General features: G+C 45.0%; 1 protein-coding gene across 3 annotated transcripts in view; it reads left to right on the forward strand.

The window, feature by feature from the left end:
* myo6a (myosin VIa) overlaps positions 1-13,901 on the forward strand; it is a 75,234-nt gene that overhangs the window by 27,170 nt on the left and 34,163 nt on the right. Inside the window, exons 11-13 of one of the 3 annotated variants that reach the window (XM_047338172.1) lie at positions 233-413; positions 3,001-3,145; positions 10,813-12,885. In XM_047338172.1, the coding sequence (XP_047194128.1) occupies positions 233-413; positions 3,001-3,145; positions 10,813-10,825 (339 nt within the window). In that variant the 3' untranslated portion in view covers positions 10,826-12,885. Of the gene's footprint in view, positions 1-232; positions 414-3,000; positions 3,146-10,812; positions 12,887-13,901 lie in introns of those variants that run through there. The other 2 variants (XM_047338173.1, XM_047338171.1) reach the window with 2 other exon arrangements.

Below are 13,901 nucleotides of genomic sequence, written 5' to 3' on the forward strand. Positions count from 1 at the left end.
TCTTTAGAGACTCGACGGCCACAGAATGAGAAGCAGGAGATAACAGGCGCGTGAACCCGTGAGACGGGGGGGAGGTAAATATTAAAGCAAGAGCGGTAGAAGGGATAAAAGTGAAGTTGGGACGACAGGATGAAAGTGAAGCAGTTGAAATGATGTTTGATGAAAAGGTTGAATAATTACCTGTGTGTTAGAAAGAAGTAAAGATGTTAACCGCTCTCTCCTCGTCCCTCAGCACCTGAAGTCGGGCCCCCTGAAGGACCCGCTGCTGGACGACCAGGGCGACTTCAACAGGATGTGCGTGGCCATGAAGAAGATCGGCCTGGACGACACGGAGAAGCTGGACCTGTTCCGGGTGGTGGCCGGCGTGCTGAACCTGGGAAACATCGACTTCGAGGAGGCGGGCAGCACGTCAGGTGAGCTGCGGCCTCAATCCAACCCGAAACATAGCAAATGACAAAACACATGAAGAATCCTCTTAGACGTGATCTGTGACCGTTTGAAATAACGTCCCAACGTGTTTATCACCTTCCAGTTAACGTGTCCAGCTGTGAAAACACATCAGGTCACTAGGACTTTAATTCTCTCATGAGATTAAACTAACAAACCACTGTTGTAAATCATTATCACTATGAAAACTGTTCCGTCTCCAAGATTCAGCAGGAAACTATCAACAACGTTTTAAAGGTCTTCTTCTTCTTATGTTTATACTTTCTACTTTACGTTGGTGATATGAAATCTGCCCAGCGACTGTGCACGTGGGACACATTTCCATGTTCCCTGTTGGAAACACGACAAGTGCACAGGAATCGATCGCTGACGTGATGAAGTCACAGAGGATCTGATTGGTCGTTTGTCATCAGCTGGAACTGATGACACCGGCGTCTCCGCTCAGAAACGCCACCAGCTTGCAGGTTCCTAAGTGGCAGCTGCCATTTGGATCTCAGCGCTCGAGACTGTGCGGCTGATTGATGGATGTAATATTCCACCTTCGTCTCCCTCCTCCTCCTCCTCCTCCTCCTCCGCTCGCACTCATCAGGGAGGATGATGAATGACACGTTTGTACGAGGTTGAAAAGTTGCTCTGGGTGTTTGTTTTTCACACGTAATTAAAACCACAGAAAACGCGACAGGCAACTTATAACTTACATCTCCTTGAATTATTCCTTCCTCTCAAGGGAAATGTGTTAATTACAGAGTTTTCAAAAATCATTCGAGTTTTCTTCACATTTCAAGAGGCGTCGACTCCGAAGCTCGACCCCATCGCACGCCTCGTTTTCCACAGGGGTTTCAGACTAAGCTTCCCCCAGAGAGGCTCAGTCTCCATGAAAATCTACGGCTGCTTTGAACTTGGGCAGCGAAGTTCCTCATCTCTCAGTTCATCTCCATCGTTTTCTCCCTCCAGAGGGAGGAGGAGGAGGAGGAGGAGGAGGCGGAGGAGGAGGCGCAGCGGGGCGCTTGTTAAGTACACTGCTTCTCACAGCAGGCGCGTGTTCTACAGAAAATGAGGAGAATGAGTTCCGTCAGAGGAGGTAATCATCCAGCCAGGCACAGCTTGGATGCTGGTCCCTGGAGGATTTTAGGGAGATTTGAAACAATTTGTCGAAGCCAGAAGAGCTTTTATTTATTCATCTACTTTGGAAACATCCAGAAGTCGCATAAGTTCAGAGGACAAACAAGGAAGTGTGTGTTTGACTGAGGCGTCAAGTCCAAACACACGGAGCTGAGACGTGGTGACTGACAGACGACCACCCAGAAGATTCAGATAAATAATGAATGGCTGCCGTCAGAGACCGTTACAGATGTGACGGCCAGACGGCATCAGAACTGCTGACTTGTGGCAGCGAATCAATCAGCGGAAGACGTGATCAGACCGATGGAGGCGGCTGTAGATGTGGAGGAATGATCTGGAGGAGGGAAACGAAAACAGCAAGAGAAGTTGGTTTCTGTGGGAGATGATTTCCCTTCATCACATTATTCTACCAAAGTGTTTCAGATGACTGTGGCGTAGAGAGTGAACGGGTCGCCCACTAATAGCAGGGTTGATTCCCAGCTCCTCCAGTCTGCAAGTGTCCCCAAACGTCCACACTTTTACATTTAGCATTTTAAAGCCTCATAACTGTCCCCAAATACAGTTGATACTAGAAGACCAGACATAGATTAATCCACCGCTAAAAGTAGTCCCCAGCATTCACCAAGCTTTCAGACAATAGTTTAGTTTATGTCACGCAACATAAACTCAAAGTACTGGATTACAAATATGTGTGATGTGGTAGAAGCCAGTGACGGCTGATCTGAAAACCACATTCAAATACAACAGATAATACGATTCAAACACAAACAAGATCTTCAGAGCAGGATCTGTATTAGTATAAGAGAGAAAAAACGGACGTAATATTAATAATATGATAAAGAAAACTGACGTACATTTAAAATAACACAAAATGATAATAGAATTCTCACTGTGTCAGTTCACCCGTTTGCATCTGGGCTTTGTTCACGTCTCCCTCGACTCACTCGGTTCGCAGCATGTGGGTGTGTAGCTCTCTGGCTAACCTTGAATCCGCTGCTTGGACGCCTCCGAGGGACCGATCGGGAGGTGCACGCTGGCCCGCTGCTCGTCGATATGTCATCACACAAGTGCACGTTGATGCCGAGATGCGGGGGATTTAAAAAAGAAAACACTTAATCCTTTGGCACGTTGTAAGAGGCTGGATTGTGCTCCGGCGGGTCGGGTCGGCGCCTCATCACAGACGCTTCAGACTCCACAGCAGCCGGGTTTCTGCGACCCACTCGACTGACGTGTCCACGGAATGTGGAAGGAAATGTTTATTATTAGGATAAAATATAACAATGATCAAGTTTGTCTGGTTTGTTTGGAATAAGATATGAATACATGTAGTAATATGAAGTAGAATATAAACTATGCAGACATGTTGGCTTCTCCTCGTCTCGTTTGAGCGTCGCTGCCTTACTGAGGTCTGCCCTTCTCCTCGTCTCGCAGGCGGCTGCACCATCAGGAAGCAGTCGAGTCAGACTGTGGAGCACTGTGCCGAGCTGCTGGGCCTGGAGCAGGACGACCTGAGAGTCAGCCTCACCTCCAGGGTGATGCTCACAACTGCAGGGGGCGCCAAAGGAACAGTCATCAAGTAAGGGTTCTGCCTTTCTCACACACACACACACACACACACACACACACACACACGTTGACTGAGTGACACAGATGCACACAAACAGCTGGACCACATGCACACTGACATTCCCTCCGTCTCACAGCCGGAGTCACAGATTTCTGTCCTCGGAGGTTTAATATCGACACGCTGCTCGTTCCCCTGAGGTTCTGTTTGGTCTTTTAGTCTTTTTATATTCTGGTGAAGTTACTGAACGTCTGTGGGAAACTTGTTAGCTACTAAATGGACCTTGTGGTGAGACTTCCTGTCGTGTCCCCCTGACCGTCCCCGACCCTCGGGTTGGAAACCGCTGCAGTGCAGAAACTCGAACTGTAACCGCACGCAAACCAACAACACATTGATTTACAGCGTTGGCACTCAGAAGCTTAGTGGGTCAGATCCACTGGGACGCATATAGACACACCAGTAATCTCACTCGTGTATTTCTCGTCTTGTTATCACCGTCCAGAGAGACGGAGGAGCACCAACTCATTTCAGCTGACATCAGAACGTACGATAAAGTGCCACGAGGCTCGGAGGAGGAGGAGGAGGAGGAGCGGCAGCTTGTCGACGCGCCTCCTCGTCTCTGAGCCGCAGACGAACACCGGATCAGACCCGTGCTGCTGCCAACAGTTGTTACGAACACAGTGTGGAGCCATCTGGACTTTCACCGAAGCGTCTGGATGCTGAAATTAGTTTCATTACCAAAGGTGAAACAGGTGATTGGATGCTGCTGTCACACACTCAGCCACCGCCGCTTCACTTCGTGCTGGCCTACATTTCCCAGAAGGCCTTGTGACAACCTCAGTGACGGCAGACCGACTCGTGCTGCCTTCCGATGCGTTTACTGTGTCACCATTTTGTGGCATCACGAACTCAGACCCTGGCATTTTCCAAAAGAGTTAACGAGTTCTCACACGTTTTCTTATGTTTTCAGAAATTGCAGAGACCATAGAAGTACATTTTTGATTGTAATTTTTTGTGTACATGTTTTTTTTGTGATCTTGTCATAACACCTCATAGGAAAATGTTGTTATTCCCGAAGGCCTCATCTTTGCATTACGTTACCCGACTGCTCGCTCACCACATTGTTGGGTTCATGTGCTGCGTCAGAGTAAAACGTTTGTATACAGGTCAAACACAACGAGAAAGTCGAGAGCGATCACCAATCTCCCTGGAATTCATCCCCTCTGATTTTAATAATGCTCCATATTTAGAAAGGAAAGGTGAACAAAAGCAGAATTCTGTCCAGACAATAAGAAGCTGTGAGCGTGGCCATTTTCATGCTGTCTCTCGTTTTCTGCTTCCTCTATATCAATTCAAAATGATTTTACATTTGATATAAACAATATTTCAACACGAGCGAGTCACTGTGAATGTAATATTTAAACTCCACAGCTTGTGTTCATACGTTGCAATTCTCTCCACATGCTGAACTGTGAGAGGCGTCATTTACATGTTCTGTGTTGAATGAGATGTGACAGTTGGCGTGTCGGAGCACATATGGCGTTCTCCTCCTGCTGCAGGGAAACACGCTCAACTTCACATAAGTATGATTATTATTTTTTTATTGCATTTGTGTTGGGAGAAGTTGTGTGTGTGTGTGTGTGCTGAGGATACGAGGAGGTTTAAGCAGAAACTACTGAATCGACTTCCATGAAACTTTGTGGACGGGTGGAGCCTGACGCAAGGTTTTCATTTACCTCACATAGACACCAGCGTCAGCTCTTATCACCAAAAGCTCTCGAACATCCCGGTTTCCTTTTGGTTTTGTTAATTTTTCCATGTGAACGTGAGCTGTCTTCAGTGGCTCTTTAAAGGATCAGAGATAACAGTGCAAACGACGACGGGGAGGAACTTTAAGAGCAGGTGGACGTCAGCTCTGCGACAGATAAAGACCTGAGGGTGAGAAACGAAGCGTCTCTCTGACTCGACGGGGAGCGAGGACCATTCACACCAGTCTGCTCCAGCTCAACAAGATAAATGTGAAGCGTTACTGAGGAGGAGGAGGAGGAGCTGAGTATGATACCAGTGTGACGGATCAGTGCGGACCGCCATAGAAGAGCTTCAGGTATTTGAATCCACCTCGAGCTCAGAGCTGGAGCGAGCAGATGCCTAAAGGAATAAAACCCCTCGTCAGGCCGTGCAGCTCTTTTTCAGATTCTTCCTCTGAGTGCTGGGGACAATGAGACACAACAACCAGGCAGCAGTGATGGAAACGCTAAATAAAACTGTACAAGCAGCTAGTTGTATCCCTGGTGGAGATGATGATAGAAGATAAATTCAACATGAACCTACACAGACAGTCGACATTTAGCCTGAACTCAGTCGCTCTCCAGCCTGTGATTGTTCTGTTGACAGCTCAGCTCCTTCGTCTGAACGCCACTCGCCTCAGTTTCAAACCTCCTACACTAATGTTTGTTTCTCCTCTTTCATCCGAGGAGCGAGGAGCCAACGCAGATGAATTAAAAGCAGCTTCCAGCCCCTGAGTGTCTGACAGGTCCCGGTAACGATCTGTTCCTCCGCTCGCTGTGTTTATTCCTCCAGATTAAATGTTCTCCATCTGTGCTTCACTTACTGCCTGGTGCAGCCTTTACAGTGTAAAACAACTGAAAACCTCAAATGCATTGAGGGTAAAGATTCCTCTCCAAGATCCACCAGGTTGGATGTTAACAGGAATCAGCTCGGGTGCTATTTGGCGTCACATCCACAGAGGGCGCTGTTCTTCCGGAGCAAACAGCTTTCGGAGTTTCTGCTGGCAGCAGATGGCGGAAGGAAAGAAAAGCTGATGGAAAAAATCTCTTGCAACATGTTTACTCCCCCCCCCCCATTAAAGCCAGAAAGAATCTCAAAATCCTGTTTGAGAGCGAGGCAGCAGACTCTCTGATGGCAGATGGTTGGAGGCCGGAAAAAAAACAGGTTCCCCCATGTTCATCCCCTTCAGAGAGGAGGACGACAACTGACTTCACAACATCGTTATATCAGTAAATACTTTGTGTACTAGGACCAAAGTCTGTCTTTTACAAGCGCTGATAGAAAAAAACATGTTGTAATGTGAATACTAGGTGCAACAAAACCCTTCTGAAGGGACATCAAAGTGCAGCCTTTGATCTTGGCAACGTGCTAGGTCAACTTACCTGCTTCCCCTGAACTGGACGAAGGTCGACGTTCAGACCTTTAGATATCAGGTGTGAAAGGTTCCTCAGAGCAGAAGAGGTGTTGGAGAGTTTGGACTTTTGGACCAATCACAGGAAGTAGAGACAGAATTAAACAATAGAAGAAGAAAAAGAAGAAGAAGAAGCAGCTGCAGTCTTCACCTCCGATGATAAAATGTTTGAACCACGAGGAACGTTCGAGTACTGTAGTACTGTGGAGTACTGTAGTTCTGCGCCTGAAGGTGGATTGTTTGTTCACCTTGTGTTTAACTCGTGAACAGCACATTGTTATACGGGTTTTCATTTCTGATTGTAGTTTCAGTCAGATTTGACGCCACAAGGTTTTGGCGAGGGCTTTCCTGGGGATTCCCTCGAGAGCGTGTGCTCAGCTCAGCAGTAAAATAGTTAAATCAAAATAAAACCAAGGTAAAAAAATATACTATAAAAAAGCCAAATACACTATACAACTAAGACTATATACATTTAAATATACATTCAAAGCTGCTTGGACTTAAGACTTGCTGAGAGGAACACTTGTCTGGTTCCTCAGGTGCCACCAAGCCTTTCAACAGGTGAAGGCACTGCTCCTGTTCTGTTGAAACCGTATGTAACATTTTGACATGTATGTTGGTGGTAGTGGTAATCCTCTGGTGGTTTACACCGACCACAACCTCCTGACCTCCCTGAACTCACTGCAGTGTCCCAATCAGAGGTTGATTAGGTGGTCGCTGGCAAAACGTAAAAAACCTTTGAAACCATTGCGCCGCCTCTCACCTCCTGTCCCAGTTGGTTTTTCTTCTCTTGTGTAGCGGATGAGTGATAATGAACAAAGGACTGAGCTACCAGTGGCTGAAGTCTACAGCTAATTAGTCAAAAGACAAAAACTAATATAGTTAACTTGTGTCTTGCTAATGTGAAGATTCAGGGCATCCAGGCGTATGTGCTGTACTTAAGAGGAGACACTACAGGTGAATACAGTCAATTAGGCCAATTTACAATTTAAGGAAAGCCATAAATAACTGTTACATTTCAATATGAACCCTCTCATATATTTTATTGTAATCTAAGTAAAATACCTCAACTGGTATAGTTGAAGATTTGAATTATGACAACAAATGATGCAGCATATCCCCTGAAAGATGTTTTTGTTTATTTGAAACTTCCCTAAACAACACCGTAAGAACTTGTGCCTCTTCGGAGGGGCGCTAAAAACAGCAAACTTTTTTCGTAGTGAAGTTAGTCATAACAGGAAATCCGCGTCTCTACCGGAACACTTTCAAAATAAAAGCATGTAATACAAAAAACGGAAATGAAGTTGTATGACTCTAAAGCGAGCAAATATTTCACAATAAAATAACAGAAAGACACTTCAACAATATTAACAATAACATAGATTGGGTTATTTACAAATGATGAGGATGAAAGTGCGTCAATTTCATAGTTATTTTGTAATTTTTTTTGTGGGAATGAGGCCCATTGCCTTGCCACCTGTTGTGTGAAGGGGACCGACAACGTGGTGGCAGACGCGTTGTTCCGGCTCCGCGGGGGGGCTGTAACAGCTCTTCTTGGTTCTCCGGGTCGTGGCCAGGTTTATTTGGCAGATTGTAGAATAATTGTTAGCTCATCTAAAGCATCCAGCCTGAGCTCAATATCGTTGGCGTGTCTGAGCTGAAGGTTTACTTGCTCTTGTAACTGACAGAGGTTATTCGGAGCTTCCTGGAGGTCTTCAGTCGAACACTGCCAGTCCTGCGATGTTTCCTCTGGCTTGATAAAAGCTACTTTGAGCTCAACACCGTACTTCTTACTTGAGGCCCTTCTTTTCGTTATAGCAGAGGCACATTTATTGGACTTCTTCTTTTCCTTTTCAAGTGCAGAGGCAGCGTGACTGGCTCTCTCCTCCAAGACAACCTTTTGTGTCAGGGCATCTACAAGTTGATCCTGTCTTGTCCTGCTCTTGGACAGTTGTACTCTGAAGTCATGTACCATTAATTGGAGCTTAGCAATGGAAGCCAGATGTTTAGATATGATAACATCCTTCTGTGACATGATTTCGTCATGACGCTGAGAGTGAGCTCTGTCTTTCATCATTAGGTCATACTTCGCCTTAATAGCCTCAAATTTGGCAGTGATATCATTGTTCTGCATCTTTAGTGTTTGCATCATCATGTCGTCTGTGTCTGCTGAGGCTTTCTTGAGAATATCTATTTTTTTACATGCTCTCGAGTACCGGACTTTCTGCTTCTTCTCTTCTTCCTTAAGTCTGCAGCAAGCTTCTCTATCTTCCTGGTGCTGCCTTCGAGAAAGCTGTCTCTCAAGTAGGGAATCCTCAAGTTCACCTTGAAGCCTCTTGTTCTCAGAATCCAGCTCTTGCATTTTCATTTGGTCCAGTGTATTTGCATTTTCATTTGGTCCAGTGTATCTCTTTCCTCCTGCTGGGAGATGGCGGCCTCAAGTTGATCTTGTAGTTTATCATTTAGCCTCTTGTTCTCAGAATCCAGCTCTTGCATTTTCATTTGGTCCAGTGTATCTCTTTCCTCCTGCTGGGAGATGATGGCCTTAAGTTTATCTTGTCAGCCTCTTGTTCTCAGAATCCAGCTGTTGCATTTTCATTTGGTCCAGTGTATCTCTTTCCTCCTGCTGGGAGATGGCGGCCTCAAGTTGATCTTGTAGTTTATCATTTAGCCTCTTGTTCTCAGAATCCAGCTCTTGCATTTTCATTTGGTCCAGTGTATCTCTTTCCTTCTGCTGGGAGATGATGGCCTTAAGTTCATCTCGCAGCCTCTTGTTCTCAGAATCCAGCTGTTGCATTTTCATTTGGTCCAGTGTATCTCTTTCTGAGATCAACATCTGCTCTGTCTAATCTTTGCATTTTCATTTGGTCCAGTGTATCTCTTTCCTCCTGCTGGGAGATGGCGGCCTCAAGTTGATCTTGTAGTTTATCATTTAGCCTCTTGTTCTCAGAATCCAGCTCTTGCATTTTCATTTGGTCCAGTGTATCTCTTTCCTCCTGCTGGGAGATGGCGGCCTCAAGTTGATCTTGACAAGCCTCTTGTTCTCAGAATCCAGCTCTTGCATTTTCATTTGGTCCAGTGTATCTCTTTCCTTCTGCTGGGAGATGATGGCCTTAAGTTCATCTTGCAGCCTCTTGTTCTCAGAATCCAGCGGTTGCATTTTCATTTGGTCCAGTGTATCTCTTTTCTTCTGCTGGTAGATGATGGCCTTAAGTTCATCTCGAAGCCTCTTGTTCTCAGAATCCAGCTCTTGCATTTTCATTTGGTCCAGTGTATCTCTTTTCTTCTGCTGGGAGATGGCGGCCTCAAGTTGATCTTGTAGTTTATCATTTAGCCTCTTGTTCTCAGAATCCAGCTCTTGCATTTTCATTTGGTCCAGTGTATCTCTTTTCTTCTGCTGGTAGATGATGGCCTTAAGTTCATCTCGCAGCCTCTTGTTCTCAGAATCCAGCTCTTGCATTTTCATTTGGTCCAGTGTATCTCTTTCCTTCTGCTGGTAGATGATGGCCTTAAGTTCATCTCGCAGCCTCTTGTTCTCAGAATCCAGCTCTTGCATTTTCATTTGGTCCAGTGTATCTCTTTCCTCCTGCTGGGAGATGGCGGCCTTAAGTTGATCTTGTAGTTTATCATTTAGCCTCTTGTTCTCAGAATCCACCTGTTGCATTTTCATTTGGTCCAGTGTATCTCTTTCCTCCTGCTGGGAGATGATGGCCTTAAGTTGATCTTGAAGCCTCTTGTTCTCAAAATCCAGCTCTTGTATTTTCATTTGGTCCACTATATCTCTTTCCTCGTGCTGGGAGATGGCGGCCTCAAGTTCACCTTGTAGCCTCTGGTTGTCTTTGGTCAGTCGGTCCAGGGTACCTTCCCTAACTTTCTCACGTAGCCTTTTGTTCTCAGACGTCAGATGGCGATTGCTCCAAGTGAGATGGAACAGTTCATCTTCCTCCTTGGGCCCCTGGGAGATGGCCGACTTATGAGCAAGCTGTTGAGTTTCCTCAAGTTTACCATGTAGCTTCTTGTACGGAGAAGCTAGTAGTTTGGAGAGTATCTTCTCCTCCTCCTTTTTGAGGTCCGAGGTTCTCTGCTTATCTTTCTTTTTCAGTGAGGAAATGCGTTTGCCCTTGGCTTCAACATCACTTCGAAAATTTTTAATATTGTCTAGAAAATCTTCTTGCTTCAGCTCATGGAGTTCATCACTTGGCTCAGTTTTGAATTCAACAATCTCACTGTCTACAACTGTATCCAATTGATCTCTATGCTGGTGGTCTTCCTCTGACCTCACGATGGCCTGTGGTGCCTTCATGTGCTCAGTTTCAGCTTGAAGGCCGACTGTTTGCACTGTCTCTTGCTTCAAAGTTTTTGAAAGAGCTTCTTGTTCTTCTCGCTCCTGCTTCAGGGCTTCTTCCGTTTTATCCTGATTTCTTTTTAAATCCTCGCAGTTCACTGCAAAAGTAACTTTGGTCTCTCTTTTCATCTGTAGGGCTCCTGGTTGATCCGCTGCTTCATCCGACATCTCTGTGTCACTAATCTGTGACACATGAAACAATTGTTAGCTCCTTGTTCATTCATGTTCAATGTTGAACAATGTTTGTAATTTAGCATGTTTATCAATCCATTAACAATAGCACGGAAATACAGTCAATTATTGAAATGGAGTCAATAATGCAGTTAACTTATCAGATGCAAATCAAAAATGAATGAATTATTCCATCAAGTATGCACCTTCAAATTGAATTCCTTTAAAGTCTACTCATAAATACACCGTAATATTAGGTTGGTGGGCCAAAGTCTGCAGTCTTATATTTATGTACATGTATATATGCATACACACACACACACACACACACTTACATCAAAATCAGGGGGATAGTCTTCAGTTTCGTCCTCAATCTCCTCCATCTCCTCCATCTCCTCCATGCTCTGCTGAGTTTCCTCCATGATATCATCAAGTATAGATCTCACTGTCTCTTGCTTCAAAGTTTTTGAAAGAGCTTCTTGTTCTTCTCGCTCCTGCTTCAGGGCTTCTTCCGTTTTATCCTGATTTCTTTTTAAATCCTCGCAGTTCACTGCAAAAGTAACTTTGGTCTCTCTTTTCATCTGTAGGGCTCCTGGTTGATCCGCTGCTTCATCCGACAACTCTGTGTCACTAATCTGTGACACATGAAACAATTGTTAGCTCCTTGTTCATTCATGTTCAATGTTGAACAATGTTTGTAATTTAGCATGTTTATCAATCCATTAACAATAGCACGGAAATACAGTCAATTATTGAAATGGAGTCAATAATGCAGTTAACTTATCAGATGCAAAATGAGCAAATCAAAAATGAATGAATTATTCCATCAAGTATGCACCTTCAGATTGAATTCCTTTAAAGTCTACTCATAAATACACCGTAATATTAGGTTGGTGGGCCAACGTCTGCAGCCATATATTTATGTACATGTATATATGCATACACACACACACACACTTACATCAAAATCAGAGGGATAGTCTTCAGTTTCGTCCTCAATCTCCTCCATCTCCTCCATCTCCTCCATGCTCTGCTCAGTTTCCTCCATGATAACATCAAGTATAGATTTCTTGAAATGAACCCTCATTGTGACTCAGAGTTCCACAATTCCAGAGAAAAATCTTCTGTCAGCCAACACAGTCTATTTTTTTGTCTGAACTTGTTATACACCAACAGTAGCACTTGTAGATTAATGGCATAGGTGTAAAATAAGTGGAAATATATAAAGGCGATAGGTTTAGAGCAACTGATTAAAGAGAATTTTTCCTTTGAAGCTGACATTCTATGACTTTCTCTCTCTCTATCATCTCTATCATCTCTATCATGTTTAATACATTTTTCACAATCGTTTGTTTGAATCCCACAAAACTTATTGCACAATCAAGAATAGAAATGAACCTTTTAAAATATTTGAATGGCTTCTGATTCAAGTCAAGTGAGACCTACATCACATGCTTGGCCTGACTGTGGCAATTTAAGGAATATAATTGCAGGGGTGTGAAACTTCAGACTAAACAAACAAATAGTGCACTTTATGTACAATGCACCTGTGGACGCACTCAGACCCGAGTGTCCTAATTGCACGTCAGCAGGTAATTCAGTGCGCCGCCAGCTCTGTCAGGAACCATGAGGCTTTCGACTCGCTGTGTTTCTGCTGTGAAGACGTCCAGACACTTTACTCTTGTTAACAAGGCAATTTACGTTCCTCTGCAGCAGCCACACACACATACAACGTTGCATAACTTGTATTCAGGCTGTTATTAATGGCTGACTTACGCTCACTTGTGCAGTCGGGTCACGGCAGCTTCCTAAAAGAGAAGTTTAATCACAGCAAACACTGATTCTGAGAAATGACACGGACGCACATTGGAGGTGTTGAGCCAATGTGGTGGTTCACTTGGCATTGAAATGTGCTGATTGTATCTACACATCCTTTTAACCTGATTTCATTTGTCCATCAACTCATGCTCAACCAATGGCGAGTCAGTCTACGCTGTCAATCATGACGTTTAAATCATTAAATAACTCCTTAACGCAATAAATAATTTGGCTTCATTCTTTTACATGTTTCTATGACGCGTGTCGTTGGTCAGCTGATCTTAGCGGGCTGGCTGGACTGCGGCGGGGGGGGGGTTAAAAGCTCTTTAATATATGATAAACGAGATATTCTTGAATAAATGATTACTTTCCAGGACCGGCTCCTGCTTGATTCTCAGTTTTTGGCTCCATAAATGCAGCATCAGCAGATTACTCCCACCAGCAAAGATGGAGCTGAAAGAAGAGTGAACATTGGACGGATTCAGAAGATGGATTCAAACACAACACGACACAAGAAACGCCAGAAAGACGCTATTTTACAGAGTAGCCACTGAGGATTGAAGTGAAAGGGAAGTGAAGAGGGAAGTGATGGTGGACTGAGCATCAGATAAAGTGAAAGGATGGAGTGGGGGGGGGTCATTTGAAATCCAGACACACGGAATGTTTGCGATTGTTAACTCCGAGCTCGGAGCGTCTGATGGGGGATTTTGACCAAAGATGGGGAATGTCAGTCCCGGCGCCTCCGGCAGATGAGGTCACCAGGTAGGAGCTTGTTGGAGGATAGAGGAGTGGGGGTCGTGGGGGTCAGTCCGACAAGCTGACAGCCCCCTCTCCTCCACCGCATCCATCTTAGTCCTGCTCACTTCAACTTGTGTTTCAACTTCAAGTCTCCTGCAGCTGAGGACGTGTCGCAGATGTCCCATTCCAATCCGTTGTTTCTTCCTCATGTGGCGTCTGTGAGGACGGAGCCGGAGCTGCAGGCGTCTCCAGAGCGTTTCCACCAACCACTGACAGGGAGAGGGGCTCATGGGGAATACACATTAAGCTACTTGCATGATTAGTGTTCTGACATTATGCCGCCCTGGCCTTCGGACCTCTTGGTTTTAAATGAGAGGGCTGGAGCTGTGTGAAAACTCTCCAGCTCGCCATGAATTGAACGTGTGGTGGCTGAGCGAGGGCTGAAGGTGACGAGTCGTGGGCCTGTTGACGGGCAATGAGGCTTCACAATGTGGTTG

The sequence above is a fragment of the Hippoglossus stenolepis genome, chromosome 20 (genome assembly GCF_022539355.2).
Source record: "Hippoglossus stenolepis isolate QCI-W04-F060 chromosome 20, HSTE1.2, whole genome shotgun sequence".
Lineage (NCBI taxonomy): Eukaryota > Metazoa > Chordata > Actinopteri > Pleuronectiformes > Pleuronectidae > Hippoglossus > Hippoglossus stenolepis.